General features: G+C 48.9%; 1 protein-coding gene across 4 annotated transcripts in view; it reads right to left on the bottom strand.

Moving 5' to 3' along the window:
• The window catches only part of SPEN (spen family transcriptional repressor), a 63,761-nt gene that overhangs the window by 3,929 nt on the left and 36,925 nt on the right, over window positions 1-22,907 (bottom strand). For 2 of the 4 annotated variants that reach the window (XM_083161821.1, XM_083161824.1), the window contains 9 exons: window positions 20,857-21,017; window positions 19,597-19,797; window positions 16,764-16,915; window positions 13,607-13,732; window positions 11,188-11,301; window positions 10,434-10,547; window positions 9,429-9,529; window positions 1,515-9,267; window positions 980-1,342 (listed from right to left, as the gene is read on the bottom strand). In XM_083161821.1, coding sequence (XP_083017947.1) covers window positions 980-1,342; window positions 1,515-9,267; window positions 9,429-9,529; window positions 10,434-10,547; window positions 11,188-11,301; window positions 13,607-13,732; window positions 16,764-16,915; window positions 19,597-19,797; window positions 20,857-21,017 — 9,085 coding nt within the window. The remainder of the gene's footprint in view (window positions 1-979; window positions 1,343-1,514; window positions 9,268-9,428; window positions 9,530-10,433; window positions 10,548-11,187; window positions 11,302-13,606; window positions 13,733-16,763; window positions 16,916-19,596; window positions 19,798-20,856; window positions 21,018-22,907) is intronic. The other 2 variants (XM_083161822.1, XM_083161823.1) reach the window with 2 other exon arrangements.

The following is a 22,907-nucleotide window of genomic DNA, read 5'->3' as shown; positions in this document are numbered from 1 at the left end:
TCAGAATAGTTCTGCTGAAAATGTCGGAGGGGTCTCTAGGTAACGTCCGTTTCTCATATCGGACGGGGAAACTCTGCTGCAAACTGCGTGAGGGGTCTCTAGATGACGTCCATTTCTCATATCGGACGTGGAAACTCTGCTGCAAACTGCATGAGGGGTCTCTAGGTGACATCCGTGTTTCTCATATCGGACAGGGAAACGTACTCTGCTTCAAACTGCATGAGTGGTCTCTAGGTAACGTCCGTTTCTCATATCGGACGTGGAAACTCTGCTGCAAACTGCGTGAGGGGTCTCTAGGTAATGTCCGTTTCTCATATCGGACGTGGAAACTCTGCTGCAAACTGCGTGAGGGGTCTCTAGATGACGTCCGTTTCTCATATCGGACGTGGAAACTCTGCTGCAAACTGCATGAGGGGTCTCTAGGTGACATCCGTGTTTCTCATATCGGACGGGGAAACGTACTCTGCTGCAAACTGCATGAGTGGTCTCTAGGTAACCTCCATTTCTCATATCGGACGTGGAAACTCTGCTTCAAACTGCATGAGTGGTCTCTAGGTAATGTCCGTTTCTCATATCGGACGTGGAAACTCTGCTGCAAACTGCGTGAGGGGTCTCTAGATGACGTCCGTTTCTCATATCGGACGTGAAAACTCTGCTGCAAACTGCATGAGGGGTCTCTAGGTGACATCCGTGTTTCTCATATCGGACAGGGAAACGTACTCTGCTTCAAACTGCATGAGTGGTCTCTAGGTAACGTCCGTTTCTCATATCTGACATGGAAACTCTGCTGCAAACTGCGTGAGGGGTCTCTAGGTGACATCCTTTCCTCATATTGGACGGGGAAACGTACTCTGCTGCAAACTGCATGTGGTCTCTAGGTAATGTCCTTTCCTCATATTGGATGGGGAAACGTACACTGCTGCACGAGGGGTCTCTGGGTGACATCCAATTCTCATTTCGGAAGGGGAAACATACTCACCGTCAGCAGCTGCACCATATCCACAGACCTCTGGGAGGGGTCTTGCTTCGGGAGGGGCTGGACCTCTGTCCTGGGTAGGGCGCTTGCTGTGGATGGTAAGAAGACCGATTGCTTCTGGGCCTGGTGAGGGGAGGGCAACTCTGGCTTCATGGTAATGGTGACGGGGGATGGATAGGAAGTCTGAGACGTATCCACCGATGACCTCTGGAGGTGCTGAATGTGGGACTCCATCTGCCCGGAATGCCGGTTGATTGTGGTATGGTGAACTTGCTCACTAGCAGTCGACTGCGACACCTTGGCATCCTGCGGCGTTTTGCTGCGCCCTGGGGGGTTTACATGTGAATGGTCACTATCAGAGCCGACCTGAAATAGAAAGGGTTAACACATTAGAAAGAAGAACTGAAACAGGAAACAAGTAACAGCCCATGATGGTAATAGGGGTGGGTGTGATGGGGTGGGCGATACTGGTCAGACATCAGCTAGCTTGACATCTACTATATGTCAGTGTTTTAGAGGTGAAAGTGAGCATCCTTACCTGGGAAGGGGTCATGCTCCGTGACTGCAGGCCAATGGGTGATGCACTAGGGAACGAAGGATGGGACAGCTGAGTGGCAGGATGATAGTTCCGTATGTCTGTGTACACTGGACGATAGTCATGGAACGAGCTCCCGGTAGGATGGATGAGAGGCACTCCGTGTGGAACCACTACTGGCTGGGATAGGTTCAGCCCAGTGAGCATTCTGGCATCAGTGTGTTGAGAATGGGACAGTTTCACCTCAGGCTGTTTTGCCATTTCCTTCACAGGCTGTGGTGTTTTACTGGCTGGAGGAGTCTTCACTGGACCCTCCGGAGTTCTCGACTGCCTGGCCTCCTGGTGGTGGTCGCCAACAGAGGTAATGTGGGAGTGCATCATCATACGTGGCAATATGACATCCTGCGGAACACTGTATGGATCCAGGCGCATCCCTGAAGTCGACATACGGTAGTCATGTTGCATTACCAGCACATCAGACTGGACATGGGCTGAACCTCTGCCGACAGGGTGGTGGTAATGAATGTCCTCATCCGCAGCATGCTGGGAAGACAATGTGGGGAGTACCATCTCTCGAACAGGCGCTGGCTGAGGTGTGCTGGATCTCTGAGGTCGGACATCCATCTGGGGCTGCATAGTTGCTCTGGGAGAATGGTGGGCTTCCGATCTCATGCCATACTGCATAGAGGGCAGTGGTGGGGTATTTATCCTGACGTCACCTTGAGAGAGATGACCAAGGGAGACCGGCTGCGTTACACTATGAGGTGGCATGATGACCGTTTGCTCAGGGAGCATGCTAGGTATGTACTGAGGAACTGGCATTCCTGGGCCCAGCATAACAGAGGCATTGTTATTTAAGGCGGAAGAAGCTGTAACACTGGGGTGACAAGACCGGCCAAATGGAGATGTGGAATGACCGGTGTTGCAGGGCGAATGAGGCTCCTGTTTAATACCAAGATGTGGTAGAGCTCTATCTGTGGGTGTGCTAGCTCCAGAAGATACATGGTTGGATTCAGCCTGAATTTTACTGGCCAGAGAAGAATGGTGGGGGCTCATATTCGTAGGCTGGAGAACTTTTGACTCTACTTTTATGTCTGTAATCTTCTTCCCAGCAGATACCATCTGTCCCGGCAACATCTGACCATGCATGAGAACAGGAGATGCATTCTGAGTCAGTACTTTAACAGCTCCAGACTGAGAGGAAGCATTTGGAACACTAATGTGGCTCGATTCAGGCTTTTCCAATGACGACCGCTCTTGTTTGATCGTTGAGATCACTGGGGACGCATTATACGGTTGGTAACCTGTCGGGGTTTGAGGCCCTTTTGGTAAGATCTGTGATGGTGTGAGTGGCTCCTGTTTAATTTGAGTCTTTGACCCAGTCTGTTGTATTTCAATATCAACGGCACTTGCTGGTGGGATCTGGCTAATCTTCGCACTGATACGCTGGGGACCCTCTGTCTTCTGGCCGGAGTAACTTAAAAGCATGACCCCCTGTGAGGTGTTCACCCTCAGCCCTGGGCTAGGGCCAGTTTCTGCAGGCCTTTCCTCTAGAATAGTCATTGCTGGCTTCATGCAGGCCCGGCTGTCATTCGTATTATGCCTCGGCTTGATCTTCTGAGATGGAATGCACGGTGGAGCTGGCTGGGGCTGTGCAGAGTGCTTTGCTAGTGTTATTCTTGGCAAATCTTCAGGATCAAAGCTGGGGGGCATTCTACTAATCACAGAGGTAGCCTTAGGGGCCACTATAGTTGTTTTTTCTTGAAAAATAGGGGCCTCAGCTGCAGGTGTGGCAACAGTGTTGGTGAGAGGAACAGATGATTTTTCTTCAGATAATGGTTTAATAGCTTCCACCTGGGGATGAACGGACTCTTCCACATGCGAAGCGGAGACCGGCTCAGAGATAGCTGCTGTAACGATACTAGGAGTACTGCTAGATGATGACACATATTTAGGTTCCATTAATATCTTTCGTAAGGTGCTTGAGCTTGTATCCACATCTGAAGCCTTGGTATCTGGAGGCAAAGCAGGGGGTGGAGTGGAAATGGTCGCACTCTCTTCATGTCTCACCATCCATTCAGGTAATATCGCTGAGCCGGAATGGGATAGCAAAGGAACGGGAGGAGCAGTTTTCCCTGGTGTAGCCGACAGAACGGAAGGGGTGGGGATGTCGGGTGGAGTTACAGGGGCATTTTCGGTACTTGAACGTAGTTTGAAGCTACCCTGGCTAACATCATCGATGTACAGTGGTTGCGGGGAATCGCACATACTCATAGCGCCCGACACATCTTCATCTTTAAATTCATCATCTCCTTCCTTGGAGACAGTTTCAGGAACAGTATCCATGCTTGTATCAATTGTCGTTTTTTCAGGTTTTGATATAACCGGCACTTTGTCCAGTTGCTCTTTTTGTCCTTCGTCTGTGGGGATCTTTTCATCTTTTTTGGGAGATTTGTTTTGAACGGCCTCAGGAACGAACGGACTGCTGTCCACTGTGTCACGATTTCTGCTACCCCTTCGCTTTTTCTTGGAAATCGCCTTGCTACGACCTCTCTGTTTTGGTAGGATCTCAGGATCTTTTGCAGGTTCGGGTTCTCTGGCAGAATCTGCAGACTCGCTGAGACTAACTTCTGGTTCTTTAGCTTCCACCAATTGTGACCGACCAGAAGAGACTGGTGCAGGTGTTCCACTCTGGGTGCTGGGAGTAGTATTAGAATGGAGGTTTGCCGTCTGGTCTGTCTCGGGCTCCAAGTTATCTGCATGAGTAGTAGTAGCAGCAGCAGCAGCAGCCGAAACTGCGGTAGAATCAGATGGAACTTCCGCCTCTCCTGCAGGTGGATATGGTGGAGCTGGGGGAAAACTTTCTGTGTCAGTAGAAATGTCACATATTATGGACCCAATAGCTGCTGCGAGCTCTGTTTCACTGGCCTGGTGTGCAGGCTTATCACCGTCCTCTTCGGAGCGAGCCTCCGACACTTCACCGCCTTGAGCATCTTTATAAGCTGGGACTGTCGCTGTCTCTGTGATCTTCTCTATGTTTTCAACGGCCTGCTCAAGTTCTATCTGCCGTGCCAGCTGTACTGCTTCAGGTGAAATTGTGGGCTCTTTTAAGGCATCTGTGTCCGATGTTTCCAGGAAAACAGTCTCGGCTGGTTTTGTAAAAGGTGGTGAAACATCTTCCTTTTGGGGGCTTTTTATTTTAACGGGGGAGACAGCCAATTCCTCAGCAGCAGCATCATCATGTGGTCGCAACGCACCTTTTACTTCATCTGCATTAAGACGAATCTCCACATTTTTCAAACGTAAAATGGCCTTTGAATTCTTAGGTCTTCCAACTTTAGGTTTTGGTGCTTTTTCCATTACGATCTTCTCTGGGACATCAGTAACCGGGCTTTCTGAGGGGCATTTATCTGGCTCTACAGCTTTTATATCTTGCTTAACTTCTGTCGGTTCATCTTTGCCCAACTTTGGCTTGCAGTCCTCTTCGACGGCGGGTTCAGTGGTTTCAGTAACATCTCCAGTTGAGTCTTCCAGACACTCGTGTAGTTGTGATGTGGACTCACTTTTACTTCTTTTACCCTGCTGGCTACTGGACACAGGTGAATGGCTCTGTGCCGTTTTTTGAGACCGAGGAGACCTCCACCCTTCTAACGTTTTAGCATTTTCAGTTGGTTCCTTACATTCTGTGTCCTCTGTCTCTTGCTTTACTGCCTCTGCTTTAAAAGGAGACTGGTCCCCAGCTGTTTTTTTGCGGAGCTTTGGAGGTCGCCCTCTTCTTGGTGTGTTAGGTACAACAACTGGAGGTTCTGTAATATCTTTATCTGATCTCTTTCGTGTGGATCGAGGTGTTTCTGACTGTTCTTTAACGGAAGACTGTCCTTCATCACCACCTGTGGTAGCATAGACCGATCTGACATTTCTGCGCGTTCGTGACAAAGGCAAGGATGGCTCTGTCACCTCAGGTTCAGTAACAGCACTTGGGGACTTCGCTGCACTCCTTGATCCTCGGTCATGTTCATTCTTTATGTCCACATGTTTCTGGGTCTCACCACGCGGAGATGTAGATCGGTTACGCTTTTCACGGTCAATCCTCACACTTTTCCTTGTGGCTGGTTTATCGCTGGCATTAGACCTTTTGCCTTTATAGGCCTTTTTGCTTCTCACTGCGATAAGAGGTTCTGTTTCTACATCATTTTCAGGGATCTGGGGTTCTTCTACTTCTGGAACAGTCTCCTGCTTCTGACACGTGTCTGCATCAGTATTTGGAAAGGCAGGTGGTGGTTCTTCAAGTGGCTCAATAGATTCTTCCACTTTTTTGTCGGGTATGGAAGGTGAAGAGGTCGGTGATATAATTTTGAGCTCTGTAACTGGATCAGCATTGGCTTCTGAAAACGATGTACCAGGTGTTGGTGGTTTTGTGTCCATATATAGAGAATTTTCGACAGGTGCGACCACCTCAGGAACTGGTGGGGCAGGCTGAACCTCAATCATTTCAGTAACATTTTGCACAGTTTCCACTGGAATTGATGGATGGACAGGAAGAATAACAGGAGAAGCAACTATAGACAGCTTAGTTTCCTCAACAGGTGGCTCGCAGGGCTCTGCTGGCTTGTCTTCTGTAGGCTGAGGAGGACACGGCGGTGGGGACTTAGCAGCTACTTTCTCGTGTACAACTGCAGCAGGTTCTTGTGGAGCCGCTGGTACAACAGACACAAATGATTTAACCTCCCGTTCTTTGCATTCAGAGTCTGGCGTCTTTGGTGGACTCTCCTTCTCTTCAGGTTTTTCTACCTCTTTCGGTCTCTGCTCTTTATCTTTGTCTTTCTGCTGCATTCTGGTGAGTTCAACAAATCGGCTGTGGAAGAGTACCACAGGTTCCTGCAATAGATCGGGAGCATTACTTATGCAGTCAGAAGAAAGCTGCCTCCCGTAAGGTCGCAGGACGCTATGGTCAGCTTCCTCATCTTTCCTTTCAAGATGTTGAAGACGTTTTGAGTCTTGCTCGAAGATAGAGCTGTGAAGGAAACGAGAGGCAAAGAGCTCTTGCTTTTCCTGTTCTTCTTCTTTGTGGTCTTCTTTCTTATCATCCAACTTCCCATCAGAGTCAGGTTTTATCTTTTTCTTCTTCATGTACCATGACGGTATTGGCCTTGGAGCAGAGTCCACTTTTTCCTTGCCTTTATTGCTACGGAAATTAGCAAACCTGGAGTCCCAGTCTAAAAAAGACCAGTTTTCCTCACGAGAAGATGACAGAGATTTGGCTCTCTCAAGCAAAGCTTTTGTATCGGGGGTGATCGTTTTATCTAATGCAAAAGAGTAGAACTTATTCCTCTCCAGCGAGGCAGACAGACGCTCCTCCCGGTCCCTCAGCTTCTCTTCTCCATCTCGTAATAAAAAAGAAAACCTTGAACCATCTAGAAAGGAGGAGACTTTTGGTGAAATGGATTTGTGATCGCTGTCTTCATCAGAGTCTGAAGGAACCTCGCCAGGTTCTAGATCCCTCGAGCGCTTTCTGATGCCCTCCCTTTTTATTACGTTGCTGGGAAAACTCACATCCACACGGTTGCTGTCCAATTTGGTTTGGCAATCCCATTTACCATATTCTTCCTCAGGGCTCTTAATGGTCATTTTACCTTTGGCAGAGTCAGTCATTTGTTCCTTCTTGGTTGATTCTGTTGGTATTAATTTATAATGTTCATCTTTAAGCACTATGTTAGGGAACATCATCTTCTCATCTACTGGACAAGACTCCTTGAACTCTTTGATTGGCATTAGTCTTGGGGAGACTAGGTTATATTCTTCCTCATTGAATGGAAACTGTCGCATGCTTGGAGAAAACGAGGTTCTCTCAGACTCGTCACTTATCTGGCGGGAACTCCTATAATTCCTTTCCGGCTTGGTGATTTCATACTCCAAGTGATCAGTCTTTTTTTTTTTACTTGGAGGGGAGTCGTCTGTGACATCCTGTGGTGGTTTCCCTACTTCATGCACAAGACTGCGCCTTTCGTATTCCTCAGCTTCTTTGCTCGGACTCCCAAACTTCTCAGACTTCAAAATCTCCAACTCCATCTGCTGTTTCAGCTTTCGGCTTTGCTCCATCTGTTTTCTGTAACTCTGGGTGTAATCTATATCGATTGCAAGTTTTTCCTCATTTTCTGATCTCTCCAGGCCCAACGCTTCCCTGGAAAGGTACATCTTTGCGTCGCCTTTTAAAGAGTCTTTATCAACATCTTCTGACAGCTGTACATGTCTCTGAAGAGTTTTGATGAAGTTCATCTTTGTATAGGTGATCTCTGGAGGGTCAAACGGCTCGTCTACTGGCTCTCCTAATCGGAAATGCAGATCTGAATTAGGACGTATAGAGGAACCGACTGGCAATTGCTCTTGTCCATCTTTGGGGCTGTTGACAATGAAATGTCTATCAGATTTGTTTTTGCAGAGGTCTCTTTTTAAAAGTTCCTTCCTGGAACCCTTCCTTTCAAAATTCCCTTCCCGAAGCAAAGTCAAATCTCTTGAAGATAAAGGCTCCAGCTGCTTCCTTGAGCCTGCACGTGCATCTTCCTCATCAGGGTTGCTTCGCCGAACATCAAGTTTTTGCCGGTCACACTTTGAAGCCACATCAGCGAACCTCCGCTTTCGCGCTTCCAACTTGTCCAGATCTGCGGTCATGGGTCCCTCTGTTGGAGGCTCTGACTTTAAGTGCTTTTTTAGCTTTTGTTTGCCCTCCTTGTCTACAACTTCTACGTGGCTGGAGAGAAGTTTGTCTTTTGGCACTTTAGTCCTTATAGATTCAGGTTTCGTTTGCTCAAACTTCGGTTGCTCAAGTCTAATCAGCTGAATTTTGGAATCTGATGATGGGGATTTTATTGACTCAGTGTCTGACTTATTCTTAGACAATTTTTCTACTCCAGGAGGATCAAAGACCTTACCCTCCTTTTCGTTGACTCTTGTGAGAACCACACATGGCATGAGCTCCAAGCGGTTTTTAGAAGCAGAGTCCTTGTCATTCTTCTCTTTGGCCAGCTGCTTGCTGCTCCCTTTTTGTTTTTCTAAGCTGGGCTCCTTTTCATTATCTTGATCTGTTTCTGAAGACTGTGAGCTCGTTGAATGATTTTTAGACTTTCGCTTTGTCCGATCAGGTTTATCTTTATCAACTTTCTCGGTCTTCTCCTTGCGCAAAGGCCGCTTCTCTTTATCTGCTCTCTCAGCAGAGAAAGCGCGTTCCTTCTCAAGTTTCTCACCTTTGACGAATCGCTCAGCCCTAGCTTTCTCCGACTTATCAAACCTGGAAGGAGAAACGGAGCTGCAGCTGCCGCTACGATCAGAAGAGCGGCTGTAGATTCTGCGTTCCGGGTCACTTGTAATTCTCTCCGATTGTGTTGGTGACCCTGCAGGACTCTGCGGTCTTCTTGAGTGGGTGGGACTTTGGCTGCGTTCTATCTGCCTCCGCTCACTGTCCCGCTCTCTGTCAGTGTCGAAGCGCTCCCGTTCCCTTTCTCTCTGCCTATAACTGTATTCACGGATATCCTGATCGTATGTGTCCCTGTAGTCTCTATATTCTCTTGACTCATCAAAGTAACGTTGATCATAATAATCGCCTTGGTAAGATTCCCAGTCAGGGTAGAACTCTCTGCTCCTGGCAGGGTACTCTCGTCGTGTTTCCTCTGTGTACGTGCCTGTTGTACGGACACTTTCATAATAAGTACGATCCGTTGAAGTAAACTCATGATAAGATCCCCTCCGTGTTTCATCTCCTCTGAAAGAAGAAAATACGATATATCGGTTTCTAAGCATATATGGTTTCGAAAACTTACAAAAGCAAAGGCTATACAAAACAGATTTGTTAAATCCCCCCCCCCCAAAATACAGCAGGTTTGCCAAGCAAATTTTACAGTGAGAAAAGTGATGACCACTTACCTTCTCTCGGATATTATTTCATAGATGTCCCGTATATCCTGCCCCGAAGACTCCATGGAGCCGTAGAAAGCCAACTGACTCTCCTGGTTTGCAAAATCCACCTTTAAAAGAAAATCAAGAACGGCGATAATTTATGTGAACGCGCACAAAGCGATTCATTCTAAAAACAGCACTGTAGATGAAACAAAAGCAGAGGATCATGGGATATAAATACTATAAGGGCAGTATATATGCAGTCGTCACATAAAATCAGGTTTTGCATAAGACCTGGGTTCCATTCAGTCATTGCCCAGGACACGTATACTGGAAGCAATTCAATGCAAATGAAAGCCACAACTTAATACCACCCCCATTCCCCAGATTTAATGTCTAATGCACAAAACCTGATATCAGGTGAATAATAAACTCAAATTGTCTGCTTTTTAGAATAAGGAGAACTTTCCACGGCACACGTGATGGAAGCAGCTGCTCGGTTATCATGATATATCGCCACAAAAAGACAGAACAGGAGGAATGTCACAACGGCAGGGAAAGTGGAAATGGTATGGTACAGGCAGGGAGATCCAGACATCGGGAAACAATGTTAAGAGGCAGAATGTGTAAGCCTATCCGATGTGTGGGGATGGCGAGTTTTATATTTATATAGAGGTCATCAATCGTCCTCTGACCACACATAGAAATGTTGTACTATGCAATTAAAGGGGATGCGATTCAAAAACTGAATCCGCAACCCAGGAACCGGGGATGATCTTGGTGCAGAGGTTTAACTGCTTACCAGTAACAAGAGAAGTTTATAGAAACGACAACACCAAGAAAGCTCAGAGAGCGACACGAGGCTGACGCTCGGCTACGAAATGCTTTGCGTCCGCCCTACTCGTGTTGGGGGAAGCTGCGCTCAGTTACCAGCTGCCCAGGTTATTGCTATTAATCCCCTGCCAAACGTTTAGAAAAGTATAAAATCAGGTTTTAAATTTTGTTGCACTTATTAAGGTGTTCTCTGCACACCTTAACGATATTCCCACCAATCTTCCTCCCCTTGGTCTCTTTTACAGCTGCCTGGGCAGATTCAATCTCACTGTAGAGAACCAGAGCCATGCCTTTAAAGCGATCATACACCACCTGTCGGGAGAAAAAAAAACAAAAAAAGTACACGTAAGAGCCGCGTCCACTGGGGACTTGGGTGAAAGATCAGCGTTCATCTTGTCTCGTTTCAATGAGGATTCTGACCCAGAGGGCGTCTCGTATCCCACGTAGCAAAATGGACTCCGCAATTTGGCTGGATGTTGAGTGGGCTAATTTGCCTACGGTTTGTCCCCATTTCTAAAGGATTGATTACCAGGCTCTTTAAGACACATCGGCTATTCTGTATAAAAACCCCTTTCATTTATTGTTACTGGTAAGACAGCTGTGGGCTTGTACAGAGGCACAAATGAGAGCAGCCTCGCTGAGCGATGGTATATATGAATGCATTATGTACGGCTCGCGCCCGCTCCACAAACCGCCGGTGGGGGAGGGGGAAGCTGAAGCTCACACGTGTAATACAGATGGTGCAGGTTGTGGTGTCTATGTGTGCGCTATCAATGACTATTACAAATACAGTCAGACCAGCTTTGTTACGTCAACATCTAGGATTTGTCTCTAATAAGCGATTGTGTCGTCTGACAATATATGTAATCGTAATCAAAAGGAGGAAAGGACAGGAAAGACTTAAGAAGATGCAGGAATCACTACATTACCGACTGACTGTAACCCAACCTACCTTCAGCACAGGCCCGTAGCGGCTAAAATGGCGAGTCAGATACTGCTCGGTGACGCCGGAGGACAGGCCGTCTATCCACACACAGTTGGTAGGCATGCTCTTCCCAAATCCCAGCTGTGAACAGAGAGGACAGGGTGTTGTAGTATTACTGACTGGGTCTAGTACAGACTGCTGTATAGATAATATATATATATAGCTATGGCACCTCAGTCACCAGGAAACGGCAAAGCCCCCAATACTCCCATCCCAGATGGCTGTCCTCTCACCCCCATGCATTTCCAGAGGAGTCTGGCAGGAGATCATGGTCTCCCTAGTGCATTGGAAGCACATATATGTTAATCTATAAGAGCACAGCTCTGACACCATCGCCCCCTCCATCTACATACGATGTAAGAGCCGACAGGCTGCTAATGAGACAGAAACCAGAAAAAGCTAAAACGAGCAGTCAGATGTAGAGATAGTAAAAACGCGCTGATGCGGATGTGCGCGCTCCTAGCTTGTAAGACAATCAGCAGGATAAATGAACGGAAATAATAGAGAGCAGGAACGGTTATTAACCTGTAATAGCATTGTGATCAGAGGTCAGCTTAGAGCAAAGGTTACCAGTCACCACACTACAGTGAGATGGCACATGCCAGGCTGTAACACGCCAGCGGAGTACATAAGACCACACTACAGCGAGATGGCACATGCCAGGCTGTAACTCGCCAGCAGAGTACATAAGACCACACTACAGCGAAATGGCACATGCCAGGCTGTAACACACCAGCGGAGTACATAAGACCACACTACAGCGAGATGGCACATGCCAGGCTGTAACAAGCCAGCGGAGTACATAAGACCACACTACAGCGAGATGGCACATGCCAGGCTGTAACACGCCAGCGGAGTACATAAGACCACACTACAGCGAGATGGCAAATGCCAGGCTGTAACACACCAGCGGAGTACATAAGACCACACTACAGCGAGATGGCACATGCCAGGCTGTAACTCGCCAGCGGAGTACATAAGACCACACTACACCGAGATGGCACATGCCAGGCTGTAACACACCAGCGGAGTACATAAGACCACACTACAGCGAGATGGCACATGCCAGGCTGTAACTCGCCAGCGGAGTACATAAGACCACACTACAGCGAGATGGCACATGCCAGGCTGTAACACACCAGCGGAGTACATAAGACCACACTACAGCGAGATGGCACATGCCAGGCTGTAACTCGCCAGCGGAGTACATAAGACCACACTACAGCGAGATGGCACATGCCAGGCTGTAACTCGCCAGCGGAGTACATAAGACCACACTACAGCGAGATGGCACATGCCAGGCTGTAACACACCAGCGGAGTACATAAGACCACACTACAGCGAGATGGCACATGCCAGGCTGTAACACGCCAGCGGAGTACATAAGACCACACTACAGCGAGATGGCACATGCCAGGCTGTAACACACCAGCGGAGTACATAAGACCACACTACAGCGAGATGGCACATGCCAGGCTGTAACACGCCAGCGGAGTACATAAGACTACACTACAGCGAGATGGCACATGCCAGGCTGTAACTCGCCAGCGGAGTACATAAGACCACACTACAGCGAGATGGCACATGCCAGGCTGTAACACACCAGCGGAGTACATAAGACCACACTACAGCGAGATGGCACATGCCAGGCTGTAACACGCCAGCGGAGTACATAAGACTACACTACAGCGAGATGGCACATGCCAGGCTGTGACACGCCAGGCCCTGCGTTGGGCAGAGAATTTCCAGCATTCGTACATAAGACCACACTACAGCAAGATGGCACATGCCAGGCTGTAACACGCCAGCGGAGTACATAAGACCACACTACAGCGAGATGGCACATGCCAGGCTGTAACACACCAGCGGAGTACATAAGACATCTACAGCGAGATGGCACATAACAGGCTGCAACCCCCCCCCCCCCCCCCCGTGTCTGGAGCAATGAGACGTGACCATGAGAAGGACGAACCCTTTTGCAGTTATCTGGAAGGACGCACGATTTTGTGGCGATAACTCATACAAGCCGTTATCATCATCATCACTGCATGCAACCACTGACATTATAGGAACTGGTGATTGGTTGTACTGCTATTACTGGCATGGCCAGACAATATTGCCTCTGTTTTACATAGACTCTCCAATTTGATTTGCCATCGTACACATAAATCAGCATCCAATGGGAAAAACTCATGCAAACTAAACATCACTAAATCGCCGATACAGATCGTATTGTTTTGTGGAAGCTGGCAAATCAGAGCAGTGCAATAGATTGGATTTCTCAGATTCCCTGAGCACCATTACACCCAGCTCTGTTATACTGTGCCTACCAGCGTCTACCAGTGCACAGAAATGAGGCAGACGCGAGAACCATTCAGCTATTTACCTTGAGACGGTTTTTCCCCAGATATTCTCCATCCATCTTCTTAATGGCTTTACAAACACTTGTGATATCGCAGTACTGCAAAAACGCATATTGAGGAACCCCATTCACCTTCTTAACGTCAATATCCTGGACAGCAGAAGAGATGAACACAGTCAGATCAACAGCAGTATGAATACACAGCCAGCTGTGAGGGCTGCAACTAAACTGAATTATACACGGACACACACAAAATTACTGCTAAACAAATCCATCCCTGGTAAGGACCAGGACTGGGAACAGATTGCAGATCTGGGGAGAGACTGCGGGAAGTGCAATATAAAGGCCCCCATACACTAGGGCGACTTGTCCTTAGGACAAGTCGCCCCCGACTTCCCCCTGAGCTTCCCCTGCTGCTCCCCGGGGGAGCTTGATTAGATTGGCCACTTGATGTGCCATTTTTTACATGTGATAAATCGTCTCGATTTATCACATGTAAAAAACCCGGGGAGCGGGGGGGGGGGGGGGAGGCTACCGAGCAGGGCTGCTGGTGGGAGCAGGGGGGGCTGGGGACGCTGCGGGGGACACAGGTGGCATAGAGCCGGGCAGGGGGAGCCGGCCGGGAGCTGTCAGTAATGAATAAAAAAAAAAAGCCCATACAATGAATGGGCAGCCTGTGATTGGCTGCTGAGCGCTCTCTCAGCCAATTGCTGACTGGGTGAGAGAGCGCTCAGCCAATCACAGGCCGCCCATTCATTGTATGGGCTTTTTTTTTTTATTCATTACTGACAGCTCCCGGCCGGCTCCCCCTGCCCGGCTCTATGCCACCTGTGTCCCCCGCAGCGTCCCCAGCCCCCCCCCCCTGCTCCCTCCACCGCCGCCCCACTAGGTCCCAAGTCGGGTGGTCGGACGTGCAGCAGGTCCGACCACCCGACGCAGATCCGATGCGCACGGGACCGCGCATCAGATCTGAGGGGACATCAAAACTAGCCGATTTTGGTCCGATTTCGGCCAGATCCGACTGATCTGGCCGAAATCGGACCAAAATCGGCTAGTGTATGGGGGCCTTAAGAGTGTAGATTTATTAGCATAGCTGTCCCCAGACCTGATCACTAGGAGGGACGGGATCTGTCCAACATAATCCCTCCACCTGCCGTTATGCAGCATCTCATAGCTGCCCCCACACCTGATAACTAGGGGGGTGGGATCTGTCTCATAATCCCCCACCTGTTATCCAGCGTCTCATAGCTGCCCCCACACCTGATAACTGGGAGGGACGGGATCTGTCCAACATAATCCCCCACCTGCTATTATCCAGCGTCTCATAGCTGCCCCCACACCTGATAACTAGGGGGGACGGGATCTGACCAACATAATCCCCAACCTGCTGTTATCCAGCGTCTCATAGCTGCCCCCAGACCTGATCACTAGGAGGGACGGGATCTGTCCAACATAATCCCCCCACCTGCCGTTATCCAGCGTCTCATAGCTGCCCCCACACCTGATAACTAGGGGGGACGGGATCTGTCCAACATAATCCCCCCACCTGACGTTATCCAGCGTCTCATAGCTGCCCCCACACCTGATAACTCGGGGGGGACGGGATCTGTCCAACATAATCCCCCCACCTGCCGTTATCCAGCGTCTCATAGCTGCCCCCACACCTGATAACTAGGAGGGACGGGATCTGTCCAACAAAATCCCCCCACCTGCTGTTATCCAGCATCTCATAGCTGCCCCCCACACCTGATAACTAGGAGGGACGGGATCTGTCCAACAAAATCCCCCCACCTGCTGTTATCCAGCGTCTCATAGCTGCCCTCACACCTGATAACTAGGGGGGACGGGCTCTGTCCAACATAATCCCCCCCACCTGCCGTTATCCAGCGTCTCATAGCTGCCCCCACACCTGATAACTAGGGGGGACGGGATCTGACCAACATAATCCCCCCACCTGCTGTTATCCAGCATCTCATAGCTGCCCCCACACCTGCTAACTAGGAGGGACGGGATCTGTCCAACATAATCCCCCCCACCTGCTGTTATACAGCGTCTCATAGCTGCCCCCACACCTGATAACTAGGGGGGGACGGGATCTGTCCAACATAATCCCCCACCAGCTGTTATCCAGCGTCTCATAGCTGCCCCCACACCTGATAACTAGGGGGGACGGGATCTGTCCAACATAATCCCCCCACCTGCTGTTATCCAGCATTTCATAGCTACCCCCACACCTGATAACTAGGGGGACGGGATCTGTCCAACATAATCCCCCCACCTGCTGTTATCCAGCGTCTCATAGCTGCCCCCACACCTGATAACTAGGGGGGGACAGGATCTGTCCAACATAATCCCCCACCTGCTGTTATCCAGCGTCTCATAGCTGCCCCCACACCTGATAACTAGGGGGGACGGGCTCTGTCCAACATAATCCCCCCCACCTGCCGTTATCCAGCGTCTCATAGCTGCCCCCACACCTGATAACTAGGGGGGACGGGATCTGACCAACATAATCCCCCCACCTGCTGTTATCCAGCATCTCATAGCTGCCCCCACACCTGCTAACTAGGAGGGACGGGATCTGTCCAACATAATCCCCCCCACCTGCTGTTATACAGCGTCTCATAGCTGCCCCCACACCTGATAACTAGGGGGGGACGGGATCTGTCCAACATAATCCCCCACCAGCTGTTATCCAGCGTCTCATAGCTGCCCCCACACCTGATAACTAGGGGGGACGGGATCTGTCCAACATAATCCCCCCACCTGCCGTTATCCAGCATTTCATAGCTACCCCCACACCTGATAACTAGGGGGACGGGATCTGTCCAACATAATCCCCCCACCTGCTGTTATCCAGCGTCTCATAGCTGCCCCCACACCTGATAACTAGGGGGGGACAGGATCTGTCCAACATAATCCCCCACCTGCTGTTATCCAGCGTCTCATAGCTGCCCCCACACCTGATAACTAGGGGGGGGGGGGGGGTCTGTCCAACATAATCCCCCCACCTGCTGTTATCCAGCGTCTCATAGCTGTCCCCACACCTGATAACTAGGGGGGACAGGATCTGTCCAACATAATCCCCCCACCTGCCGTTATCCAGCGTCTCATAGCTGCCCCCACACCTGATAACTAGGGGGGCTCTGACAAGTTACAGGACAGGACAAAGCAGACGTACCACAATTTCACCAAATCTCTGGAAAACGTTATGCAGGTCCAGGTGGGTGGTGGTTTTCTCCAAGTTACCAATGAATAGAGTCCTAGTGGCCTTGGGATGAAATTCATCTATTCTCTCGTCCAGAGGTCGGAATTCATTTTCACTTTCGGTTTCTATAGGAAACAAACGTCAGCTGTCACTACCATGAGGATTAGAGGGCGTATCTGTGTAGGACCAACATGTGAGTCCATGAAGGGGTAATACTAGGATTATTAGACACTGAAATACAAAGGTACATTATTAAACAAACAATATTTGCTGGTTGTGTATTTATGGACTTGTGTTGAGTAATGTTTCAAGCAAACAATCTCCGTCCAGCTGGCCCCAGTGCTGAATGAACAGTGTATACATCTCCAAAAACACAGCACTCAGGACGCGATATAAAAGTGAATGCGTCTGTATTAAGCAAGTTTTCGGGGTTTGACACCCTTCATCAGGTATAGACTCACAGCCGGCTCCTGAGTGCTGTCTTTTGGGAGATATAGGTTGTCAGTCTTAAACGGTCCTGAAGAGGGTCAACCAGCCTGAAACTGCACAGAACGCAGTAAAGCTTCAATGTCTCACCAGCCCTGGAGTGACGTCTATCTCTTCCTATATGCCTTCACAGGCAGGCACCTGGGCAAGGGTCCAATGCTGTTCCTATCAGGCCAGTAGTGCCGGCAAGGCTCCAATGCTGTTCCCATCAGGCCAGTAGTGCCGGCAAGGCTCCAATGCTGTTCCTATCAGGCCAGTAGTGCCGGCAAGGCTCCAATGCTGTTCCTATCAGGCCAGTAGTGCCGGCAAGGGTCCAATGCTATTCCTATCAGGCCAGTAGTGCCGGCAAGGGTCCAATGCTATTCCTATCAGGCCAGTAGTGACGGCAAGGGTCCAATGCTGTTCCTATCAGGCCAGTAGTGACGGCAAGGCTCCAATGCTGTTCCTATCAGGCCAGTAGTGCCGGCAAGGCTCCAATGCTGTTCCTTTCAGGCCAGTAGTGCCGGCAAGGCTCCAATGCTGTCCCTATCAGGCCAGTAGTGCCGGCAAGGCTCCAATGCTGTTCCTATCAGGCCAGTAGTGCCGGCAAGGATCCAATGCTGTTCCTATCAGGCCAGTAGTGCCGGCAAGGCTCCAATGCTGTTCCTATCAGGCCAGTAGTGCCGGCAAGGCTCCAATGCTGTTCCTATCAGGCCAGTAGTGCCGGCAAGGCTCCAATGCTGTTCCTATCAAGCCAGTAGGGCCGGCAAGGCTCCAATGCTGTTCCTATCAGGCCAGTAGTGCCGGCAAGGCTCCAATGCTATTCCTATCAGGCCAGTAGTGCCGTCAAGGCTCCAATGCTGTTCCTATCAGGCCAGTAGTGCCGGCAAGGCTCCAATGCTGTTCCTTTCAGGCCAGTAGTGCCGGCAAGGCTCCAATGCTGTTCCTATCAGGCCAGTAGTGCCGGCAAGGCTCCAATGCTGTTCCTATCAGGCCAGTAGTGGCGGCAAGGCTCCAATGCTGTTCCTATCAGGCCAGTAGTGCCGGGCTTCCCTGCATCTCTCTCTCTAACTCCGGTTTCCTCCCACAGTCCAAAAATATATACTGGTAGGTTAATTGGCTCCCAACAAATTAACCCTAGAATGTCTCTGTGCGTGTACATGTGGTAGGGAATATAGATTGTAAGCTCCACTGGGGCAGGGACTGATGTGAGTGATCAAATAGTCTCTGTACAGCGCTGCGGAATATGTGTGCGCTATATAATAACTGGTAATATTATTCTCTGTACAGCACTGTGGAATATGTGTGCGCTATATAATAACTGGTAATAATAGTCTCTGTAGAGGGCTGCGGAATGTGTGTGTGCTATATAAATAACTGGTAATAATATTCTCTGTACAGCGCTGCGGAATATGTGTGCGCTATATAAATAACTGGTAATTATAGTCTCTGTACAGCGCTATGGAATATGTGTGTGCTATATAATAACTGGTAATAATAGTCTCTGTACAGCGCTGCGGAATATGTGTACCCTATATAATAACTGGTAATAATAGTCTCTGTACAGCGCTGCGGAATATGTGTGCCCTATATAATAACTGGTAATAATAGTCTCTGTACAGCGCTGCGGAATATGTGTGCACTATATAATAACTGGTAATAAAATTCTCTGTACAGCGCTGCGGAATATGTGTGCGCTATATAATAACTGGTAACAATATTCTCTGTACAGCGCTGCGGAATATGTGTGCGCTATATAATAACTGGTAATAATATTCTCTGTACAGCGCTGCGGAATGTGTGCGCTATATAATAACTGGTAATAATAGTCTCTGTACAGCGCTGCGGAATATGTGTGCGCTATATAATTACTGGTAATAATAGTCTCTGTACTGCGCTGTGGAATATGTGTGCGCTATATAATAACTGGTAATAATATTTTGTACAGCGCTGTGGAATATGTGTGCGCTATATAATAACTGGTAATAATAGTCTCTGTACAGCGCTGCGGAATATGTGTGCGATATATAATAACTGGTAATAATAGTCTCTGTACAGCGCTGTGGAATATGTGTGCGCTATATAGTAACTGGTAATAATAAATAAAATCTCTCATAGATAGATAGATAGATAGATATGACACCTATATACAGGGTAGAAGAAAGGCGGCACTCTGACTACTGAAAAGCTCCCGAGTGCCGCCTTTCTTCTTCTACCCTGTATGTTGCCATTGGGCACTCAGCAAAAGATATCTACAATTATACATCGGGAGACAAGCGGCAGAGTCAGTCTCCAATAACCAGGCTAATGTAAGACCGTGATCAGGTGACAGGGAACATACCTGGCCCCACCCACGCAGTGACCTCTATCTGCATGCCGAAAAAGAGTTTGGCCTTTGAGGCATTAAGTGCTTTCTCTTGATCTTCCTGCTGCCTGAAAAAGACCAGGCCGTATCTCTCCTCGGACACGCCGTGGATCTGCACAGACGTCACCTTCCCGTACTTCTTGAACTCATGGAAAAGGCCGTCTTTAAGGCTTGTATCTGGAAACAACACACAAACATCTGTTATACAACCAGAACAGGGCAACCAATCATGCATGAGATGACACTGCTGGGAAATAAAGCCAATGTACACATTGTAGTAATGTCCCTATAAACATAGCCCACATGCATTGGGCTACATGATATGTGTATTTATATCTCCTATATACATAAAGTGAGATGGATGAATACTAAGGTCTCCTATCTGTCTCCATGGTGCAAACAAGGCGTATACGGATTTATTCAGCTTAAAGGAAAATCTAAAATTCAAGAACTTCAGGAACGCCTTGATGTTCCCTCCTTGTGTCATTATCAATACAATCAAATAACAAGTTGTATCCAATCCCAACTTACAAGCTCTCTTTTACCATTGCCTGCTTCCTGTGAACCTACAGTTGTGCTGATAAGTTACATACCCCAGCAGCAGAATGGGTGATTTCTGGCCATTTGTCATGATTAGTGGTTGGGTGACGCCATTTATTGTCACACAACTGTGTTTACTCTTTTTATATCATAATGACAACAGAAACTTCCCAATGACCCCCATGAATTAGTTCGGGAGTGTGACTTCAGATGACTGACAATGGGAAGAGAGGAGGTTATGTATGGTCGCGTGTGGCGCTATAACCGGTTATACCGTGTAGAATTGATGGTATCTGGTCCCTATCAGACTCCACGCCGTGTTACCAGCAACGTCACATCAATGCCGGGACTCTGTGCGGAGAAAGGCACTGACATATTTGGTCGACTTGCCCTCTTATTGGGATATGGTCCCAATTGCATGAGCACTGGGACCCGTTCTTGACCCGGTTGTGGCTTTGTTCCGCGCCCCGACCTCTGGGTTACCCAAACCTCAGGAGACAAATTGATCGGCCATATGTATTGCAGATAAATCCCTTATTGCCGACTTACACCTTCAGATGCTGCTTTGTTAGCAAATCGTCATATTGCTGCTACGGGAGAATATCAGCAGCTTGTTATATAACCAGCAGCTAAACATCATACACTGCATCCATATGGTGTGTACACACAGCCTGACGTACGGAGAGACATATCTACCTGTGGAGCGCACGGGGAGATTCTGAACCTTTATCCCAAAGCTTTTGCGCGGTTCATCCTTATCCAGCGATAAAAGTGGCTGAGACGGAGGCGCTGGGACAGCAGCAGACTGCACCGACCTGGCAGGAGACTCATCGCTGGAAGTGCTGCTGGAATCACTGCTGTAAGAGAAGCAATTGTGGTTAGGTTGGCTGCAGGACGGAGCGGCTCTAGTAGAACTACAAGTCCTAGCATGTACCCAATCCTGATGCAGCATGTCTGATACAGGGTATGGGGGGGATATATAATCACACTCAGAGCTACAGGGACAAGAATGAGACCTCAGGAAGTATTCAACACAACATTCTAACCAAGAAATAAACTAGAGTGTGCAGTGAACCATTCATCCACAAGGGGGAGCCCGATGCTCACGGCCAGACCCAGCAGGTCCCCAACTACAGCCGTGCAGCGTTTGTTTCATAATCAACATTAAATTGTGACATATTTCAGGCACGGACAGAGCTGCAGACAACAGAGAGGACAACAAGGTCGTAGGCGGCTGATTGGCACCTCAATCACTGCAAATTGGGGGTAGGAGTACCATGCAGTGGAAAAGTGGAGTCATTGCCCATGGCAACCAATCTGCTGCTACTTATTTTATAGAATGCACTTACAAAAGGTTAGCTCAGTGCTGATTGGTTGCACAATGCACACGTTACATGAGAGACCGCGCACAATGCACACGTTACATGAGAGACCGCCACAATGCACACGTTACATGAGAGACCGTGCACAAGGCACACGTTACATGAGACCGCCACAATGCACACGTTACATGAGACCGCCACAATGCACACGTAACATGAGAGACCGTGCACAATGCACACGTAACATGAGAGACCGCGCACAATGCACACGTTACATGAGAGACCACGCACAATGCACACGTTACATGAGAGACCACGCACAATGCACACGTTACATGAGAGACCATGCACAATGCACACGTTACATGAGAGACCATGCACAATGCACACGTTACATGAGAGACCGTGCACAATGCACACGTTACATGAGAGACCGTGCACAATGCACACGTTACATGAGAGACCGTGCACAATGCACACGTTACATGAGAGACCGTGCACAATGCACACGTTACATGAGAGACCGTGCACAATGCACACGTTACATGAGACCGCGCACAATGCACACGTTACATGAGAGACCGTGCACAATGCACACGTTACATGAGAGACCGTGCACAATGCACATGTTACATGAGAGACCGCGCACAATGCACACGTTACATGAGACCGCCACAATGCACACGTTACATGAGACCGCCACAATGCACACGTAACATGAGAGACCGTGCACAATGCACACGTAACATGAGAGACCGCGCACAATGCACACGTTACATGAGAGACCACGCACAATGCACACGTTACATGAGAGACCACGCACAATGCACACGTTACATGAGAGACCGCGCACAATGCACACGTTACAAGAGAAATGTGTGGATACAGGTTCTGGGGCAGGGCACCAGGGGGCGGGAAGGGCAGAGCACCAGGAGGGCGGGAAGGGCAGAGCACCAGGGGGTGGGAAGGGCACCAGGGGATCGGGAAGGGCAGCATAATAAGGAAGGACACATGGGAGTCATAAAACGCCATGACCACCATGGAAAGACTTTAGTAATTATCACTGGATAAATCTTTCCCACATCTCCCATCATATTTCATCTGACTGCGCCTGGCCACACACAAAGGGGATCCAAGGCACTACGCCACCTCCTGCCTCCTCCCAGCTGGTGGCCATAGACTCTGCCATATCCATGCTTCATCATCAAAGTGTTTCTACTACAGTTAGTAGGAAAAAATTAAATTAGCCCAGGGAGCCATTCAACAGCCGGACTCTGGAACCACCATCCATAAGGAGGGCTGAAATGGGGTGGGCCAGCAGAACGATGTTAAGGGGGAGCAGTAACAGTTACCTATCCAAAGTGGTAAATCTCGCCCATCTACAGATCGTAAGGCTACTGTAAGTGGGTGATTCGTGTGTGGTCG

Source organism: Crinia signifera, chromosome 19 (genome assembly GCF_055691185.1).
Source record: "Crinia signifera chromosome 19, ASM5569118v1, whole genome shotgun sequence".
NCBI lineage: Eukaryota > Metazoa > Chordata > Amphibia > Anura > Myobatrachidae > Crinia > Crinia signifera.
Note: the sequence above shows the minus strand (reverse complement) of the source record. Positions and strands in the feature narration are given on the sequence as shown.